The 21,066-nt window shown below is 44.6% G+C and overlaps 1 protein-coding gene across 1 annotated transcript in view; it reads right to left on the bottom strand.

Annotated features, from left to right (window-relative positions):
* Positions 1–21,066, bottom strand: part of LOC139158178 (long-chain-fatty-acid--CoA ligase ACSBG2-like) — a 63,587-nt gene that overhangs the window by 29,183 nt on the left and 13,338 nt on the right. The window contains 2 exon segments of the mRNA XM_070735597.1: positions 8,545–8,627; positions 8,629–8,736. Of these exon segments, the coding sequence (XP_070591698.1) occupies positions 8,545–8,627; positions 8,629–8,658 (113 nt within the window). The 5' untranslated portion in view covers positions 8,659–8,736.

Raw genomic sequence — 21,066 nt, forward strand, 5'->3', positions numbered from 1 at the left:
CAACAACTAAAAACCCATAGTTTAAAAATCATGCACACACAACATACCATACCTAAACAATATAGGCCTGGGGAAGCTATCTCAGTTCCCCTATGCCTGACAGCAGCTTTATTCACTCAATGGTTCCGCATGATCTTAAAAGATCTTAAAAGAAAGGTGATCCAATGGGCTTTACCCTTTTCTATTCGCCTGTTTCCCAAAGGGAGCTGGTTTTCACCCCTTTCAGTGTAGGTTGGAGATTTCTGGGCTGTCTTTCCCCACCACCAAAAATGGCTTCAAGGAAACACTTCACCCAAAGGGAAACTGAGGCAGGGAGGAATGCTGGTCACTTGACTGAAAGGGCAGTGGGGTCTTCTCTAGCAAAGCACCGTGAACTCACCAGCTGGCTTTGAAACTATCCAGACCCTGGGTTGAAGCAGGAGTTTGTGAAATAAGGCACAACCAGTCAGGGGGGGGGTGTCTCCAAGCCCCCTTCCCCACCTAACCCTTGGAGACTAACAGGCTCCTGTGGGTAACTGTGCCCACCCCTCTCCCTAACATGTCGCCAGTTCTCCCCCCCTCTGAGCCGCACCCTGTAATTCAAAAGCCACCAATGCTGGGGTTGGCCAAGGACTTTCACTGCTGGCCGTATCCCAAATTCCAGGGCCGGCCACTTTGGGTGCCACACCCCTCCCCAGCCTTCCTCCTTAAGAAGCTGCAAACCACAGAACTGAGCCTTTCCTGGGCCTGTGCTGGAACCTGCTGAGCTGTGGGGGCAGCCATGGCCAAATCCTGCCCACTGTCCCACCTTTGGGGTCCACATCCTTGGCAAAGAACCCTTCCTGGATTGGAACAGGTGTCAAGCCGGTGCAGGAGTTGGTGACAAATTAAATGGCTTGCTGTTATGCCTTATTATGGCATTATAAATAAATGTTTTTATTATTATTATTATTATTATTATTATTATTATTATTATTAATTTATTTATTCATTCATTCATTTTTTTTTATGCCGCCCTTCTCCTTAGACTCAGGGCGGCTTACAAAATGTTAGCAATAGCCCTTTTTAACAGAGCCAGCCTGTTGCCCCACAATCCGGGTCCTCATTTGACCCACCTCAGAAGGATGGAAGGGTGGGTCAACCCTATTATTGGCTTGTCACACTATCTCTAGAAGGCCTGATGTTTATGGCAACTTGGGAGGGGGGGATTTTCATGAGGGAACAGATGCAGCCACAAAGCATTCTTTCGAGAGGTTCAAGGCCATCCTGTGCCCACCCACCTGGGCGGAAGCGGAAGGAGGGCTGGTCACGCTGGCACAATCTGAGTGGGCAATGTAACAAGTTTGTGGGTGGGGGGACGAGGGAGGGTGAACTTTCAACTGGGTGGGGAACTCAGATTCAGGTTCCCCAGTTGTAGGTGCCAGGGATGGCTCCGGAAATAAACTGGAACTTTGAGGAGGGCTTTGGCTTGGACTCTGATTTAGCTTGGATGCTACCTGGAATTTTGACAACAAAGTGTTTAGGATGGAGGAAGAACAGCCAGCACTGAACCCTCCTCTCTTATAAGGGGCACTCATAAGAACATGAGAAGAGCCTTGCTGAATCGGGCCAAAGCCCGTTGAGTCCAGCATTCTGTGTCCCACAGTGGCCCACCAATTGTCCATGGGGATCTTGAGCAGAAAGGGAAGGCCAGACCCCTCCCTTTCCCTTGACCCCAACAAATGGGACTCAAGAGAAACCTGCCTGCCTCAACTAACATAGAGGCTGCACATGGACATCTGTTTCAATAACTACCGATACTACTTGGCATCCATGAATCTGTCCAACCCTACCTTGAAGCTCTCCAGGCTGACATCTGTCACGACCTCTTCTGGAAGTGAATTCCATAAACCAAGGACCGTCTGGGTGAAGAAATATTTCCCTTGATTTGTCCTCACTTTCTCACCTATGAGCTTTTAGGAGGGCCCCCTCGTCTTAGTATTGTGTGAGGGAGAAAATAATTTATCTCTCTCCACCTTTTCTATTCCATGCATGATTTTATACACTTCGATCAAGTCACCCCCTTAAACACCGTCTTTCAAGGCTGAAGAGACCGAAGAGTTGCAACCTGGTTTCCTAAGGGAGGGGCCTCCATTCCCTTGATCATTCTTGTTGCCCTTTTTGGCACCTTTCCCAGGTCCATTCTATCCTTCTCGAGGTGCGGGTGACCAGAAGTCACAAAGCCAACATCCATGTCAGTGAGGCCCAGAGGTGGGCTGCTAAGGTGGAATGGTGACGCTTGCTTTCCCCGTTGGCTCTCAGTGGTAGCGGAGTCCAGCGTGGTTTTGCTACTGCATCTGTGCAGGTGTGCCCCGTGTTAAATCGCGCTGGACTCCGCTACCACTCAGAGCCACGGGGGAGAGCACACGTCACCGTTCCATCTTAGCAGCCCACCTCTGGTGAGACCCCTCGTTTTTGGGCAGAGTATGCAAAACCAGAAGAATCACAGACAGGACACTTTGTGCCCCTGATGTTGGAGTCTTGTTCCCTCCATTCCTTCAAAGGCCGTTTAGTCTGTAAAGACCTCCAACTATGGAGAAGGGAAGTCATAGGAGAAGAAGGGGCAGCTGGCATGGGGTGCATTCGCAGGGTGTCCAGGGGGAAAGGCATTTTGAAATTCCCTGATGTTTCCCTGACATTTCCCTGTAACTTGCAATCTAGCTAAGGCGCGATCGTATTCATTCATTCATTCATTCATTTATTTGTGTGTTTGTTTGTTTGTTTGTTTGCTTGCTTGCTTATTTATTGGATTTGTATGTCGGCCCCTCTCTGCAGACTCGGGGCGGCTAACAACAGCAATATTTATTTATTTATTATTAATTTATTATTTAGATTTGTATGCCGCCCCTCTCCGAAGACTCGGGGCAGCTCACAACAAGATAGAACAAATCATAAATAATCCAAATAACTTTAAAATATTTAAAGATATAAAAGAACCCCATATACTAACAGACACACACACAAGCATACCATGTATAAATTGAACATGCCCAGGGGAGGTGTTTCAATTCCCCCATGCCTGACGGCAAAGGGTGGGTTTTAAGGAGTTTACGGAAGGCAGGAAGAGTAGGGGCAGTTCTAATCTCTGGGGGGAGTTGGTTCCAGAGAGCCGGTGCCGCCACAGAGAAGGCTCTTCCCCTGGGGGCCCGCCAACCGACATTGTTTAGTTGACGGGACCCGGAGAAGGCCCACTCTGTGGGACCTAATCGGTCGCTGGGATTCGTGCGGCAGGAGGCGGTCTCGGAGATATTCTGGTCCAGTGCCATGAAGGGCTTTAAAGGTCATAACCAACACTTTGAATTGTGACCGGAAATTGATCAAATTGATCAAATTATAACAAAATCCAATACTAAAAACAGTTAAAAACCCATTATATAAAAACCAATCATACATACAGACATACCATGCATAAAATTGTGAAGGTCTAGGGGGAAAGAGCATCTCAATTCCCCCATGCCTGGCGGCAGAGGTGGGTTTTAAGCAGCTTTCGAAAGGCAAGGAGGGTGGGGGCAATTCTAATCTCTGGGGGGAGTTGGTTCCAGAGGGCCGGGCCGCCACAGAGAAGGCTCTTCCTCTGGGTCCCGCCAAGCAATATTGTTTGGTTAACGGGACCCGGAGAAGACCCACTCTGTGGGACCTAACCGGTCGCTGGGATTCGTGCAGCAGAAGGCGGTCCCGGAGGTATTCTGATCCGATGCCATGAAGGGCTTTATAGGTCATAACCAACACTTTGAATTGTGACCGGAAACTGATTGGCAACCAATGCAGACTGCGGAGTGTTGGTGTAACATGGGCATATTTGGGAAAGCCCATGGTTGATGTCTTACCAAACGGCTAAGCCGTGGAGAAATATTGGTCACTGAGGAAGCAAGTTCTTGCCACAGTTATGCTCATTTTTGCTTGACTCTGCAGGCAGCACAATCCGGTTTTTTTTAAAAAAAACATGATTTTCCCCCTGACTTTTAAACATTTTAATACACTTTGGTTTTCCCAATTTATTCCGTTTTTTTTCACGAATTCCCTAATAATTCCCCTGATATTTCCCAAGCCGCCGATTTCCCTGATAATTCCCTGATTTCCCTGTTTTCCAGGTTTGCTGGGCACCCTGATTAAATTGCCCAGCCTCGAAACAGCCCCCCTTGTTTGTTGGCTAGGAAAAAGAGAGAGTGAAACTGGGGTTTTCCTGCACCCCAGCCAGCACCCCTCGAGGGAGGCACCAAGTAATATCTCTTGGATATTCTTCAGCTGCTATCAGCGTAAAAGATGATGCCTGGACCCTCGTTGTTTCCCCCAAGGTGAGCTGTGAAGGCGACCCCCCTACTCAGTTCCCAAAGCCCCCAATCCAGCCCTACTGAGAAACAGAGAAACATAGAAGACTGACGGCAGAAAAAGACCTCATGGTCCATCTAATCTGCCCTTATACTATTTTTTGTATTTTATCTTAGGATGGATCTATGTTTATCCCAGGCATGTTTAAATTCAGTTACTGTGGATTTACCAACCACGTCTGCTGGAAGTTTGTTCCAAGGATCTACTACTCTTTCAGTAAAATAATATTTTCTCACGTTGCTTTTGATCTTTCCCCCAACTAACCTCAGATTGTGCCCCCTTGTTCTTGTGTTCACTTTCCTATTAAAAACACTTCCCCCCTGGACCTTATTTAACCCTTTAACATATTTAAATGTTTCGATCATGTCCCCCCTTTTCCTTCTGTCCTCCAGACTCTACAGATGGAGTTCATTAAGTCTTTCCTGATACGTTTTATGCTTAAGACCTTCCACCATTCTTGTAGCCCGTCTTTGGACCCGTTCAATGTTGTCAATATCTTTTGTAGGTGAGGTCTCCAGAACTGAACACAGTATTCCAAATGGGGTCTCACCAGCGCTCTATATAAGGGGATCACAATCTCCCTCTTCCTGTTTGTTATACCTCTAGCTATGCAGCCAAGCATCCTACTTGTTTTTCCTACTGCCCGACCACACTGCTCACCCATTTTGAGACTGTCAGAAATTCTTAGGAATAGTCCTCATCTAAGTCCTCATCTAAGGACAATTGCAAAATTTTCTGTTAAACGAGACAGTTAATGTGAACTTTGCCCATTTTACAACCCTTTGAAATCCCTGCCTTGGGCAAGCAGGGACAGAGGTGGGGTGGGTTTGGATGGCCTCAAGGGCTCTTCCCAAGCCCTAGAGATTCTACAACGTTAAGGAAATACAGTATTTCCGTTCTGCTTTTAAAGGGCAATCGGGGATACTTGCATTGAGAAATTCCAATGAATGAGTCCAAATAAATAAATATATTCAAAGTGGGAGAGAAATTATGCCAGAGACATTGCATAAAAGGCGGGTGTGGTTTTTGGGCAGTGGACAGGTGATTGTTAAGAGATTTATTTGTTTTATTTAGTCAGTCAATTTGTAGGCCGCCCAAACTCCTTACGGACTCTTTTGCAATTCTTTTCCAAAAGAAGATCGATGGCTAATTCCCTCTAGCACTGATCGTGTTACCTAACTGGGTAAGGAAAGACACACAAGCTTAGAAACACCAAGAACTCAAAGGAAACAACTCAGGTAAGCAGGAATTGAGACCAGACAAACAGATAAGCATCACCCCAACCAAGGAACCACAAAAGAGAAAAGAACAATTTCTCACCAACCCTGAGTGTTGTAAGGGGTAACCCATTCGTGTCTCAATAGAGAGCCAACCGCTACTTCCTTCCACCACTGATGACTACCTATATTGGTAGTCCCCGACTTATGACTACAATTTCTGAGCCCAAAATTTCACCAGACAGCTGTTATTTATTTATTTATTGGATTTGTATGCCGCCCCTCTCCGTAGACTCGGGGCGGCTAACAACAATGATAAAAACAGCATGTGACAATCCAATAATAAAACAACTAAAAACCCTTATTATAAAACCAAACATACACAAAAACATACCATATATAACTTGTCACGGTTAAGTGAGTTTTATCAAACTTTCTTCCCACGGTTGTGTTTAGTGAAATCACTGCAGTTCTTATGTTCGTCCCACAGCCGTTCAGGGAATTTGGCTTTCCTGTTTAATTTCCCCAAGGGGATCACGTGACCCTGGGACGCTGCGACGGTCATAACTAGGAATCGGTTGCCCAGTGTCTGGAGTTTGGTCATGTGACCGTGGGGGATGTTGCGATGGTCACAAGTGTGGAAAAACGGCCATAAATCATAAAGTTTTTTCTCCAGTGCACCACTGTAACTTTGGTCACTAAATGAACTATTGTACATTTGAGCTCTACATGTGTGGGTCCAGTTAATAATAATAATAATAACATTGTTGGAAGGGACCTTGGAGGTCTTCTAGTCCAACCCCCTGCTTAGGCAGGAAACCCTACACTACTTCAGACAGATGGTTATCCAACATCTTGGGGCATTCACAACTTCTGGAGGCAACTTCTGTTCCACTGATTAATTGTTCTCACTGTCAGGAAATTCCTCCTTAGTTCTACATTGCTTCTCTCCTTGTTTAGTTTCCACCCATTGCTTCTTGTTCTACCCTCAGGGGCTTTGGAGAATAGATTGACTCCCTCTTCTTTGTGGCATCCCCTGAGATACTGGAAGGCTGCTATCCTGTCTCCCCTGGTCCTTCTTTTCATTAAACTAGCCATGCCCAGTTCCTGCAACCGTTCTTCATATGTTTTAGCCTCTAGTCCCCTAATCATATTTGTCGCTGTTCTCTGCACTTTTTCTAGAGTCTCAATGTCCTTTTTGCATCGTGGTGACCAAAACTGAATGCAGTGTGGCCTTATCAAAGCCTTATAAAGTGGATATTAACACTTCACGTGATCTTGATTCTATCCCTCCGTTGATGCAGCCTAGAACTGGATTGGCATTTTGGGCAGCTGCTGCACACGGCTGGCTCATATTTAAATGGTTGTCCAGTAGGATTCCAAAATCCCTCTCACAGTTGCTCATATGTTGAGCAATGTACCAGATATAATGTACCTGTGCATTTTGTTTTTCTTGCCTAAATGTAGAACCTTACTTTTTACACTATTAAATTTCATTTCTGAGTCTACGGAGAGGGGCGGTATACAAATCTAATAAATGAATGAATGAATGAATGAATGAATGAGTGAGTGAGGGAGGGAGGGAGGGAGGGAGGAAGGAAGGAAGGAAATAAGTAAGTAAGTAAGTAAGTAAGTAAGTAAGTAAGTAAGTAAGTAAGTAAATAAATAAATAAATAAATAAATTTTGTTAGATAGCGCCCAATGTTCCCGTCTGTCAAGATCCTTCTGTATTTTCCGCCTATCTTCTGGAGTGTTGGCTATTCCTGCCAGTTTGGTGTCATCTGCAAATTTGATAAGTTCCCCATCTATCCCCTCGTTCAGGTCATTGATGAAGATGTTGAAGAGTATTGGGCCTAAAACAGAACATGAGGGTCCTCCACTGCTTACACCCCTCCAAGCGGATGTAGTTCCATTGAGCACTACACGTTGAGTGTGGTTAGTTAGCCAGTTTTGAATCCATCTGGGTTTGTGATCAATCCTTTGTTCACCAAATGAACGGTTGTATGTTTGAGCTGTACACATGTGGGTCCGGTTGATCGTGGCTGACACACATAGGGGTGAGAAACACAGTTTGAACAAGCCTTGAATGTCTGGTTTATATAGGGCACTAAATGACAGGCTGAACTCTCTAACTCCATATATGGGTGTAGGGGATCGTTGTTGTTGTTGTTGTTGTTATTGTTATTGTTGTTATTATTATTATTATTATTATTATTATTATTATTATTATTATTTATTAGATTTGTATGTGGCCCCTCTCCGTAGACTCGGGGCGGCTCACAACAGTGATAAAAACAATACATAATGACAAATCTAATAATTAGAATCTAAAATAACAATAGTACATTTTAAAAAGTCTAAAAAGCAAGGAACCCCAATATATAAAAACATACATACAGTCATATCATGCACAAAAACTACATAGGCAGGGGGAGATGTCTCAGTTCCCCCACGCTTGACGACAGAGGTGGGTTTTAAGGAGTTTATGAAAGGCAAGGAGGGTGGGGGCAGTTCTAATCTCTGGAGGGAGCTGATTCCAGAGGGTCGGAGCCGCCACAGAGAAGGCTCTTCCCCTGGGTCCCGCCAGACGACATTGTTTAGTCGACGGGACCCGGAGAAGACCCACTCTGTGGGACCTAACCGGCCGCTGGGATTCGTGCGGCAGAAGGCGGTCCCGTAAGATGAACCTTAACCCAGGTGGGATTCTGGGAACTATTCAGAATCCGAATGCCTATGGAGTAGCCAACATGGTTCTGTTAATAAATCGAGCTCTGATTGAGAGAATTGGACTGGGGCTTGATTTATTTCTCAGGTGCTATTTGGAACGCTGACACTAAACGTCAAACGAGGACGGTCTGTTCCAAACAAGTTCAACCTTGTTTTACCAAATCTCCACTGGATTTGCCCCCCCCCCCCCGTGGCTCAAACGCCCCATGGCCCCTTCAGTTGTGGGGTGGGGAGACAGACAGGGAGCACTCACCTGGGCGAAGAAGGGGTCACCATGATGTCGTTCAGCGAGACCTCCGTCGGTTCGGAGAAGGGAGGGGTCATTGGTCCCACGGGGGATGGGTGCGCTCACCACAGCTGCTGCCATCTTGACGGAGCCTGGAGTAGCCAGAAAACGGATCCCTTACGCCGTCTCTCAAGGCCTTGGAGGCACAAAAGGTTGAGCCTGAAGGGAGAAATCAAAGAGGGCTCTTAGTTTCACCCTGGGGGAAAGATCAAAAGCAACAGGAGAAAATATTATTTTCACTGAAAGAGTAGTAGATCCTTGGAACAAACTTCCAGCAGACGTGGTTGGTAAATCCACAGGAACTGAATTGAAACATGCCTGGGATAAACATATATCCATCCTAAGATAAAACACAGGAAATAGTATAAGGGCAGACTAGATGGACCATGAGGTCTCTTTCTGCCATCAGTCTTCTATGTTTCTATGTTTCTCACTTCTACACCCAGGCAAAGAACAGGAAAAGAAAACAAGGGATAAATATGAACCTTTCGGACAACGGAAAAGATGGCATGGGGTGGGCTGTTGCTTTTGTAAACGGTTTAGGGTTTATTTTTAAAATCTCTTTATTAATTATTTACAATTAAAACATGTAACGCAAACAAACATATACACACACACACACACACACACACACACACACAATCTATGTAAAGATACAGAAATATTAGTATAAATACGATATATGCCTAGTGTATACATCTCTATCGTATCAGGAAAATAACATAAATCACACAAACACACAGACCAAAGTGTCAACTGATGAGTTGACTATCCTTAACCGTATTTTTATATTTTGTTGTAAGTCCTTCGGGATTGGGTGGCATAGAAGTTGAATAAATAAACAAACAGTTTTGAAAATCTCCAGAAATTGCAATATTCAACACCAACCCACTTGTCTTCTGGGAGAAAGAGAGAAAGAAAAAGAGAGAGAGAGAAAGAGAGGAAGAAAGAAAGAAAGAAAGAAAGAAAGAAAACAGCTTCTTGGAGGAGGAGCAAAATGTTGTCGAAGAAAAACCAGAAAGTGCCGTTGCCTCTTGGAAAGAAAGCACCTTTGGGACAACCAGGACACGGATGGCTAACAATTTCCAAAGACATCTAACCTAAAGTTTTGGGGGGGTTTTCTCACGAGTTACAAACATCTGGACTTGTTGCAACTCGGAAGGCAGAAGCACAGAAAAGGGGCCCCTACTTCTCTTTCCTCTTCGGAAACAGGAAATGTGCTCAGATCCAAAGTGCGGGAAAGAAATGGATGATAGCAATAGAATTTAGACTTATATACCGCTTCGCAGTGCTTCCACAGCCCTCTCTAAGCGGTTTACAGAGTCAGCCTCTTGCCCTCCACAATCCTCATTTGACCCACCTCGGAAGGATGGAAGGCTGAGTCCACCTTGAGCCAGTGGCGAGATTTGAACTGCCGAAATACAGCTAGCAGTGGACTGAAGTAGCCTGCAGTGCTGCACTCTAACCACTGCGCCACCCTGTCTCTATTTTCTTACACTAAGAAATACAAGATTGATGACCTTGGAATGACGTGGCTTACAATTGGGTTGGCACACGTTTCTTTGGTATTGGAACAAAATGCACATAAATATTTCCAAAGGCACCATAAAACAAACGTGCTACTCAGAGTGTGGGAGAAAATTAAAGAACAACATTATCTTAAGATACCACTGTGGCTTTCAACAATGGAAGCATTGATAAATCAAAATGTTTTTAATATAAGAACTATGATTAGATATAAAGATATTTTAAATGAAGAAGGGGGGGGTTAAAAAAAGAGAGGAGAGGAGCAAAATAGGGATTATAGCAATAGCATTTAGATTCACCATATTTTTCAGAGTATAGTGATACCTTGTCTTACAAACTTAATTGGTTCCGGGATGAGGGTCTTAAGGTGAAAAGTTTGTAAGACGAAACAATGTTTCCCATAGGAATCAATGGAAAAGTGATTAATGCGTACAAGCCCAAAATTCACCCCTTTTGCCAGCCAAAGCGCCCGTTTTTGCGCTGCTGGGATTCCACTGAGGCTCCCCTCCATGGGAAACCCCACCTCCGGACTTCTGTGTTTTTGCGATGCTGCAGGGGAATCCCAGCATCGCAAAAATGAGCACTTTGCTGGCAACGGAAGTCCGGTGGTGGGGTTTCCCAGCGAGGGGAGCATCAGTGAAATCGCAGCATCACAAAAACACTGAAGTCCTCGAAACCCCACCTCCGGACCTCTGTGTTTTTGCGATGCTGCGATTTCACTGAGGCTCCCCTCTCTGGGAAACCCCACCTCCGGACTTCCATTGCCAGCGAAGCGCCCGTTTTTGCGCGGCTGGAATTCCCCTGCAGCATCACAAAAACACGGAAGTCCGGAGGTGGTGTTTCCCATGGAGGGGAGCCTCAGGGGCATCCCAACAGCACAAAAACGTGTGCTTCACTGGCAACGGAAGTCCGGAGGCGGGGCATCCCAGCGAAGGTGGTGGGTTTGTAAGGTGAAAATAGTTTGTAAGAAGAGGCAAAAAAATCTTAAACCCCGGGTTTGTATCTTGAAAAGTTTGTATGACAAGGCATTTGTAAGACGAGGTTTCACTGTATAAAAGGCACCTTACTTTTGGGGGAGGAAAATAGGGGGGAAATCTGCCTACCAGGGATTCATCTGGCTAGCGTCCTTAGTCTGGTCAGCTCCAGCACATTATTTTATCCCCTAGTTAAGGCTTAAAAAAACCCTTATTTGGAGAGAGTAACAATGAAAGAGCTTGCAAACCGTAAGAGCTGGAAACATCGTTAGCACCTGGTTAGGGCTCAAAAGAAAGAAATTTGGAGCAAGTAGAGCATTGGGGAAAAAATCCTGCAAAGATTTAGGGCTTGGAAAACATTTTTTGTAGAGAATTACAGTGAAAGAGATTGTAAGTCAGCAAGAGGTGGGAACAGTGTTAGCACCTAGTTAGGGCTGGAGGAAAAATCTTCGAAAAAAAGAGAGCTACATTTAGAGTATACGACTCACCCAAATTTTCAGCCTTTTTTAGGGAGGAAAAAGGTGCATCTTATACTCCAAAAAGTACAGTACAGTGTTCCCTTGATTTTTGTGGGAGATGCGTTCCAAGACTGCCCACAAAAGTTGAATTTCCGCGAAGTAGAGATGCGGAAGTAAATACACTATTTTTTGGCTATGAACAGTATCACAAGCCTTCCCTTAACACTTTAAACTGAAAGAGAAGTAGATCCTTGGAACAAACTTCCAGCAGACGTGGTTGGTAAATTCACAGTAACTGAATGTAAACATGCCTGGGATAAACATATATCCATTGTAAGATAAAATACAGGAAATAGTATAAGGGCAGACTAGATGGACCATGAGGTCTTTTTCTGCCGTCAGTCTTCTATGTAAACCCCTGAACTGCAATTTCCCATTCCCTTAGCAACCATTTAGATTATTACCGGTACTCACCATGTTTATTTATTAAAGTTTATTTTTAAAAATATTTATTAAAGGCAGATGAAAGTTTGGCAATGATATATGACGTCACTGGGCGGGAAAAACCGTGGTATAGGGAAAACCCCCGCAAAGTATTTTTTAATTAATATTTTTGAAAAACCATGGTATAGACTTTTCGCGAAGTTCGAACCCGCAAAAATCGAGGGAACACTGTATATACCGCTTCACAGTGCTTTCCAGCCCTCTCTAAGTGGTTTACAAGGGTCAGCCTCTTGCCCCCAACAATCTGGGTCCTCTTTTTATCGATCTTGAAAGGATGGAAGGCTGAGTCAACCTGGAGCCTACCGAGATTCGATCTGCCAAACTGCTGGCAGCCAGTAATGAGCAGAAAAAGGTTGCAATACTGCACTCTAACAATTGCGCCTAGGCTGCGCCAGGATTGATATATTTACAGATAAAGTCTAGATAGGGCAAAGACGTAATACCGCAAGGGTTTTATAATGAATTAAGAGAATTAGATAAAATCTTAACAGGAGTAGATGAGAAATTAATAAAGAAACTGTATAATTACATTCTGGGCGCAAACCTATTGGAAGAACAAGTTAGAGAAACAATGATAGTATGGGCCAAAATTCTTGGCCATACAACTGAATTAGACAAATGGCAGAAGCTGTGGGAGGGGAGATGAACAATTTGAATTGCGTATAACTAAATTCAATTCAATTCAATTCAATTTATTAGATTTGTATGCCGCCCTTCTCCGAAGACTCGGGGCGGCTCACAACAATAATAAAAACAATATTCCAGCGAAAACAAATCTAATATTAAACAGCACATAAAACCCTATCATATTTTAAAAAGCAAACAACATATACATACCCAAACATAAATATAAAAAAAGCCTGGGGGAAAGGTGTCTCAACTCCCCCATGCCTGGCGGTATAGATGGGTCTAAAATTTGTATAAGATGTTTTACAAATGGCACCTACCTCCAGAGATGCTGGCAAGGATGTTTAAAGACAGACTGGCAAAATGCTGGAAGTGTCACCAACTACAGGCTTCATACTATCATATGGGGTGGACCCCATAAAATATACTGGACTAAAATTAAGACGTGGGTAGAAGAGATGATGCAGGCAACGTACGGAACTGAAACAAGAGACATTTTTTGCCAGAAAATTATAGAAAAGTGGATAGATATTTGATGGTCCATGTATTAAGTGCAGTTAGAATTGTATATGCTCAGCATTGGAAAAATGGAGAATTACCTGAAGAAGAAAAGGTGATAAGGAAAATACAGTGATACCTTGTCTTACAAACTTAATTGGTTCTGGGACGAGGTTCTTAAGGTGAAAAGTTTGTAAGACGAAACAATGTTTCCCATAGGAATCAATGGAAAAGCTATTAATGCATGCAAGCCCAAAACTCACCCCTTTTGTCAGCCAAAGTGCCCATTTTTGCGCTGCTGGGATTCCCCTGAGGCTCCCCTTCATGGGAAACCCCACCTCTGGACTTCTGTGTTTTTGCAATGCTGCAGGGAAATCCCAGCATCGCAAAAACACTGAAGTCCTCGAAACCCCACCTCTGGACCTGTGTTTTTGCGATGCTGGGATTCCTGAGGCTCCCCTCACTGGGAAACCCCACCTCCGGACGTCTGTTGCAGCATCACAAAAACACGGAACACGGAAGTCCGGAGGTGGGGTTTCCCATGGAGGGGAGCCTCAGGGGAATCCCAGCAGTGCAAAAACGTGTGCTTCACTGGCAACGGGAGTCCAGATGCGGGGCATCCCAGCGGCGGTGGTGGGTTTGTAAGATGAACATAGTTTGTAAGAAGAGGCAAAAAAATCTTAAACCCCGGGTTTGTATCTCGAAAGGTTTGTATGACGAGACGTTTGTAAGACGAGGTATCACTGTATTAGAATGTGCAGAAATGAATAGACTAACATTAGCAATGAGAGATAAAGAACAGGTAGAATATTATGGGGTTTGGGAGACGATTTATAAGCAGATAAAAAACAAGAAAGGAGCGTGGAATTGAAAAAAGCAAGTGAGTAAGAAGTTGGCCTTCTCCGGGTCTCGTCGACTAAACAATGTCGTTTGGCGGGTCCTAGGGGAAGAGCCTTCTCTGTGGTGGCCCCGACCCTCTGGAACCAGCTGCCCCCTGAGATTAGAACTGCCCCCACCCTCCTTGCCTTCCGCAAACTTCTTAAAACCCACCTCTGCCGTCAGGCATGGGGGAACTGAAATATCTTCCCCAGGCCTATACTGTTTATGTATGGTATGTTGTGTGCATGTGTTTTTTTAAAATTATGGGATTTTAGCTTTCTAATTACTGAATTTGTATTATATATTGTTTTCTGTTGCTGCTGTGAGCTGCCCCTAGTCTGCGGAGAGAGGGGCAGCATACAAATGTAATTAATAAAATAAATAAATAAAATAAATAAATAACATATCAAGATAAAATGTGTAATGTACCGGGAAAAGAACAAAAGGGATAATGTAATGATTGTAAAAAGCTATAAGAAAATAAGCATATAACCAGACACACTGCTGATGGAAAAAGAATTTTTTATGTGTGTATAATGAAAAAAAAATTACAAAAAAGGAAAGAAAAAGTAAAAGAGACGGCAAATCTATTTCCTCTTCGGAAACAGGAAATGTGCTCAGATCCAAAGTGGGGGCAAGCAGCGGATTGCTCAACCCCCCCCCTGTTTTCTCCAAAGTTGTCCCCCCCCCCCATTTGAGGTCACGCCTGGCCACGGGTGACGTGTCACATCAGCCCATCGGCTCTCAACCTTCAATGGACCCACGCTCCTCCCTCCCTCCCCCCAACAACCTATTTCAACCGGTTTCCGGCACGGATTTCCGCTGGTTTGATCAAAAATAACTTCCATTATCACAGCGATTAGGATTTGCATAGCCCAGAACTGGGAAAAAAGAGGAAACGGCAACAGAAAGGATCATGATCAAAAAGACATATGACTGCGCGGAATTAGATAAGTGAACACAAGAGCTGAAAGACAAGGATGGAACAAAGCACTATGAGATTTGGAAAGAATTTTACAAATGGGTGGAAAAGAGGAAGCAGAAATAAAGATGTAGATAGAGGGATTATGTTTAATAAATAAAAAAGTATAAACTTCTGTTGGAACTTGATGTAAGAAATAATATTACATAGAAACATAGATATGTCTGACGGCAGAAAAAGACCTTATGGTCCATCTAGTCTGCTCTTATACTATTTTCTGTATTTTATCTTAGGATGGATATATGTTTATCCCAGGCATGTTTAAATTCAGTTACTGTGGATTTATCTACCACGTCTGCTGGAAGTTTGTTCCAAGCATCTACTACTCTTTCAGTCAAATAACATTTTCTCACGTTGCTTTTGATCTTTCCCCCAACTAACTTCAGATTGTGTCCCCTTGTTCTTGTGTTCACTTTCCTATTAAAAACACTTCCCTCCTGGACCTTATTTAACCCTTTAATATATTTAAATGTTTCGACCATGTCCCCCCCCTTTCCCTTCCGTCCTCCAGACTCTACAGATTGAGTTCATGAAGTCTTTCCTGATACGTTTTGTGCTTAAGACCTTCCACCATTCTTGTAGCCCGTCTTTGGACCCGTTCAATTTTGTCAATATCTTTTTGTAGGTGAGGTCTCCAGAACTGAACATATAGTATTCCAAATGTGGTCTCACCAGCGCTCTATATAGCGGGATCATAATCTCCCTCTCCTTGCTTGTTATACCTCTAGCTATGCAGCCAAGCATCCTACTTGCTTTCCCTACCGCCTGACTGCACTGTTCACCCATTTTGAGACTGTCAGAAATCACTACCCCTAAATTACAACTCAAAAGGTTTTACATAAAACCGAAAAACAATTGTTGATACCAAATGCCGTAGAATAGCATAAGAGAAAGAGGTATCTAGGCCAGTGTTTCCCAACCTTGGCAACTTGAAGATATTTGGACTTCAACTCCCAGAATTCCCCAGCCAGCATTCGCTGGCTGGGGAATTCTGGGAGTTGAAGTCCAAATATCTTCAAGTTGCCAAGGTTGGGAAACACTGGTTCAGATAGACAGCTTGGGGGGGGGGGGTGTTATATGTTTACAGTATATGTTTCTTTTCCTTTCTTCTATCTCTATCTGCTCTTTACCTTTCTAGATTTGTTTACCTGGCTTAAGACATAATTCAATGTCAACGTGAAGGGGTATGAAACAGAGGTTGAAAGATTATGTACTGTCTTTTTTAATATTTGTTTATGTTTATTAGATTTGTATGCCGCCCCTTTCCGTAGACTTGGGGCGGCTCACAACACAATAAAAACAGTTCATAACAAATCTAATAATTTACAATTTAAGATATTTTTAAAAAACCCATTACTGTATTAAGCAGACATACACACAAGCATACCATACATAAATTGTATAGGCCCAGGGGAGATATCTCAGTTCCCCCATGCCTGACGACAAAGGGGTTTTTTGAGGAGTTTATGAAAGGCAAGGAGGGTAGGGGCAGTTCTAATCTCTGGGGGGAGCTGGTTCCAGAGAGTCGGGGCCGCCACAGAGAAGGCTCTTCCCCTGGGGCCCGCCAACCAACATTGTTTAGTTGACGGGACCTGGAGAAGGGTCGCTGGGATTCGTGCAGCAGGAGGCGGTCTCGGAGATATTCTGGTCCAATGCCATGAAGGGCTTAATGTTTGTATATTTAATAAACTTTTTCTAATTAAAAAAAAGGAACTTCCATTTGTGTGCCAAGACAGGGATCAAAGCAGGCAGAGGAGCCCTGGGGGATTGGCAAACGTGGGGTTTTTGTTTCACACCGAAAGGTGTGGGAGGGGGGGAAATTTCCCGCCGGTTTCAATGACGAAGCTTTTAATTCACGTGTTGCTCCGTGAGACAGACTTCTGAGCAGCCTGTTGCAAGGTGTTGCATTGCCAGTGGAAAACGTGCTCACTGGAAGGAAGTCACTTCATGTCTTAACTAATTTTTTTTTTTTTTAATCAACCACCTTCCTTCTTGGGTCCCTGGAGCCAAACGACTAGAATTTTCAGCTAGACTGCCTTGGATTGTGGAAGCTCCGCTAATAGCAATAGCATTTAGACTTATATACTGCTTCATAGTGCTTGTACATCCCCTCTCTAAGTGATTGACAGAGTCAGCCTCTTGCCCCCAACAATCTGGGTCCTCATTTGACCCACCTCGGAAGGATGGAAGGCTGAAGAAGGAAGGAAAGGAGGAAGGAAGGGAGGGAGGGAGGGAGGGCAATAGCATTTAGACTTATATACCGCTTCATAGTGCTGTTGTAGCCCTCTCTAAGCAGATTACAGAACCAGCCCCTTGCCCTCAACAAACAGGGTCCTCATTTGAACCCCCTTGGAAGGGAGGGAGGGAGGGAGGGAGGAAGGAAGGAAGGAAGGAAGGAAGGAAGGAAGGAAGGAAGGAAGGAAGGGCAATAGCATTTAGACTTATATACCGCTTCATAGTGCTTTTCTAGCCCTCTCTAAGCAGATTACAGAACCAGCCCCTTGCCCTCAACAAACAGGGTCCTCATTTGAACCCCCTTGGAAGGGAGGGAGGGAGGGAGGAAGGAAGGAAGGAAGGAAGGAAGGAAGGGCAATAGCATTTAGACTTATATACCGCTTCATAGTGCTGTTGTAGCCCTCTCTAAGCAGATTACAGAACCAGCCCCTTGCCCTCAACAAACAGGGTCCTCATTTGAACCCCCTTGGAAGGGAGGGAGGGAGGGAGGGAGGGAGGAAGGAAGGAAGGAAGGAAGGAAGGAAGGAAGGAAGGAAGGAAGGAAGGAAGGGCAATAGCATTTAGACTTATATACCGCTTCATAGTGCTTTTCTAGCCCTCTCTAAGCAGATTACAGAACCAGCCCCTTGCCCTCAACAAACAGGGTCCTCATTTGAACCCCCTTGGAAGGGAGGGAGGGAGGGAGGAAGGAAGGAAGGAAGGAAGGAAGGAAGGGCAATAGCATTTAGACTTATATACCGCTTCATAGTGCTGTTGTAGCCCTCTCTAAGCAGATTACAGAACCAGCCCCTTGCCCTCAACAAACAGGGTCCTCATTTGAACCCCCTTGGAAGGGAGGGAGGGAGGGAGGGAGGGAGGAAGGAAGGAAGGAAGGAAGGAAGGAAGGAAGGAAGGAAGGAAGGGCAATAGCATTTAGACTTATATACCGCTTCATAGTGCTTTTCTAGCCCTCTCTAAGCAGATTACAGAACCAGCCCCTTGCCCTCAACAATCTGGGTCCTCATTTGACCCCCCTTGGAAGGGAGGGAGGGAGGAAGGAAGGAAGGGCAATAGCATTTAGACTTATATACCGCTTCATAGTGCTTTTCTAGCTCTCTCTAAGCAGATTACAGAACCAGCCCCTTGCCCTCAACAATCTGGGTCCTCATTTGACCCCCCTTGGAAGGACAGAAGGCTGAGTCAACCTTGTGCCAGTGGTGAGATTTGAACAGCTGAACTACACTCTAACCACTGCACCACCACGGCTAAGGTCTCAGCACTAAATCTGATTTTTCTTCTTCTTCCCTGAAGCTGGATCAGCTAAAGCCAAATCTGGTCTGGCATCTTCCTTATCTTCCTAGAGCAGTGATTTTCAACCTTTTTTGAGCCGCGGCACATTTTTTACATTTACAAAATCCTGGGGCACACCACCAACCAAAATGACACCAAATGACACCCTAAGACACTCTCCTCTCTTTTTCCATCCCTGTCTCCTCCCCACCCTTGTGTGTGTGTGTGTATACACACTCTTGAACCATTTCCCAAAACAGGTGATGGCTGGGTTTTTTTCTCTCTTATTCTTTGGGTGCTTTTTATCATATGCTTTAAATCAAGAGTCACTTCTCTCTCTCTTTTGTTTCTCTCTCTTTCCTCTCATTCTCTGTCTCAATCATTTTTTTCTCATTTTTCTTTTTTCCTCCCTTTTGCTCATTTTTCTCTCTCTCTCTCCCTTCCTCTCCTTTTCTCTCTCTCTTGCTTTCTTTTTCTCTCTCTCCTCTTGCCTTCTTTCTCTCACACTCTTGCTTTCTCTCTCTTTCTCTCTTTTCTTTCTCTCTTGCTTTCTCTCTCTCTCTCACTCTTTCTCTCTCTCTTTCTCACTCTCACTCTCTCAGCAAAAAGTTGCGAGACCGGAACCTGAGCTTCCTTCTTCGCGGCACACCTGAGCATGTCTCGCGGCACACTAGTGTGCCACGGCACACTGGTTGAAAAACACTGTCCTAGAGTTCCTGGAGAGGGGGACACCACTCACGAGGCACCTTCGTCAGTAGACTGCTCTTGGACAGGGAGGTTCACTTTTCAAAACTCTCTCGCCCAGTTCCTGAGAAAGACATTTTAAGTGAGGCACTTGTGTCCTTCACCATCTTCTGTTCCGAATTCTCTTGTTTTGACCAGGTGATTCTGTGCGCAACGAGGCCTCACAAAAACACCCCCTCACCCATGGGGATTTTGCCGCGGATATAAATGGCCCCCCTTGCCTTCTTCCCCCCTTCCGATTGGAACCCAAGCCCCTTTCCTTTCAGTTCAGAAACAAGTGTCAATTCAAGATGACCCAGTGGATCTCTAAGCTATTGAAAACTTCCCAAAAACAGAACCCACCCTGAAGCGAAGCAGGTAAGAAGGAAGGAGAGAGAGAGAGAGAGAAAGAGAGAGAGAGAAAGAGAGAGAGAGAGAGAGAGAGAGAGAGAGAGAGAGAGAGAGAGAGAGAGAGAGAGATAAGGGTGTAACCCTGGCAAAGACCAAAACCGGGGAAAAAGCAGCCAAGATCCCCTTGGGGGATTATTTCTGCTCCCCAATTCCCAAGAGAAGAAGAGCAAGAGAACCAACTAAGTGGCCTCTGGAGGCCCCACCTGCCAGGAAAAAAAGCTATCTTTTTCAAGGGAGCAGCACAAGACATTCAACCAGAATGTTAAAGGGACTAGAAGCCAAAACATAGGAGGAAAAGTTGCAGGAACTGGGCATGGAGAGTCCAGCAAAGCGGAGGTCCAGGGGGGACATAATAACAGTCTTCAAATACTTGAGTGGCTGCCACAGGGAGGAGGGGGGTCACATTATTTTCCAAAGCACCAGAGAGCCAGACAAGGAACAACCGGTGGAAGCTGTCCAAGGAGAGATTCAACCTGGAAATAAGGAGGAACCTTCTGACGGTGAGAGCGATCAACCAGTGGAACGGCTTGTCCACAGAGGTGGTGAATGCTCCAACACTTGAGACTTTCAAGAAAAGACTGGACTGCTATTGGACTAGTGTGATGTAGGGTCTCCTGCAGGGTTGGAATAGATGACCCGCAAAGTCCCCTTCCAACTCTAATAATAAAAAAAAATTAAACAAAGACTCCAACCTCCCTGTTTTCACCCATCCATTCTTGGCCCTTAGTCCCAGGGCTGGCTGGAGAATTCTAGGGTTTGAAGTCCACTCATCTCCGAGTTACTACCGTGGAGTAGGTAAACCAAGCCCCCCCCCATCATCTGGAGAATTCTGGGAGTTAGCAATAGCATTTAGACTGTATATGCCTCTTCACAGTTTTTACAGCCTTCTCTAAGCAGTTTACAGAGTCAGCCTCTTGCCCCCAACAATCTGGGTCTTCATTTTACCCACCTTGGAAGGATGGAAGTCCTAGTCAACCTTGAGCTGGTCAGGATCGAACTAGTTGGCAGAGTTAGCCTGTAATACTTATTAATAATAATAATAATAATAATAATAATAATAATAATAATAATATGTCCCGGGCCCACCAGAGATCATCCATCAACGCGACCAAAGCAGTTTCCGTGCTGTAGCCGGGCCTGAATCCTGACTGTTGAGGGCCTAGATAATCGTAATGTATGGTGTGATTGGACTGTATGATTGTGTATTACATTAGGATTTTTAGTTTTTTAAATTATTAGATTGGTGCTACATGCTTCTGTTTGTATCTACTCTGTGAGCCACCCCGAGTCTTCGGAGAGGGGCGGCATACAAATCTAATTAATAATAATAATAATAATAATAATAATAATAATAATAATAATAACATTTGTACACCGCCCCTCTCCGAAGACTTGGGGCGGC

Source organism: Erythrolamprus reginae, chromosome 1, assembly GCF_031021105.1.
Source record: "Erythrolamprus reginae isolate rEryReg1 chromosome 1, rEryReg1.hap1, whole genome shotgun sequence".
Taxonomy (NCBI): domain Eukaryota; kingdom Metazoa; phylum Chordata; class Lepidosauria; order Squamata; family Dipsadidae; genus Erythrolamprus; species Erythrolamprus reginae.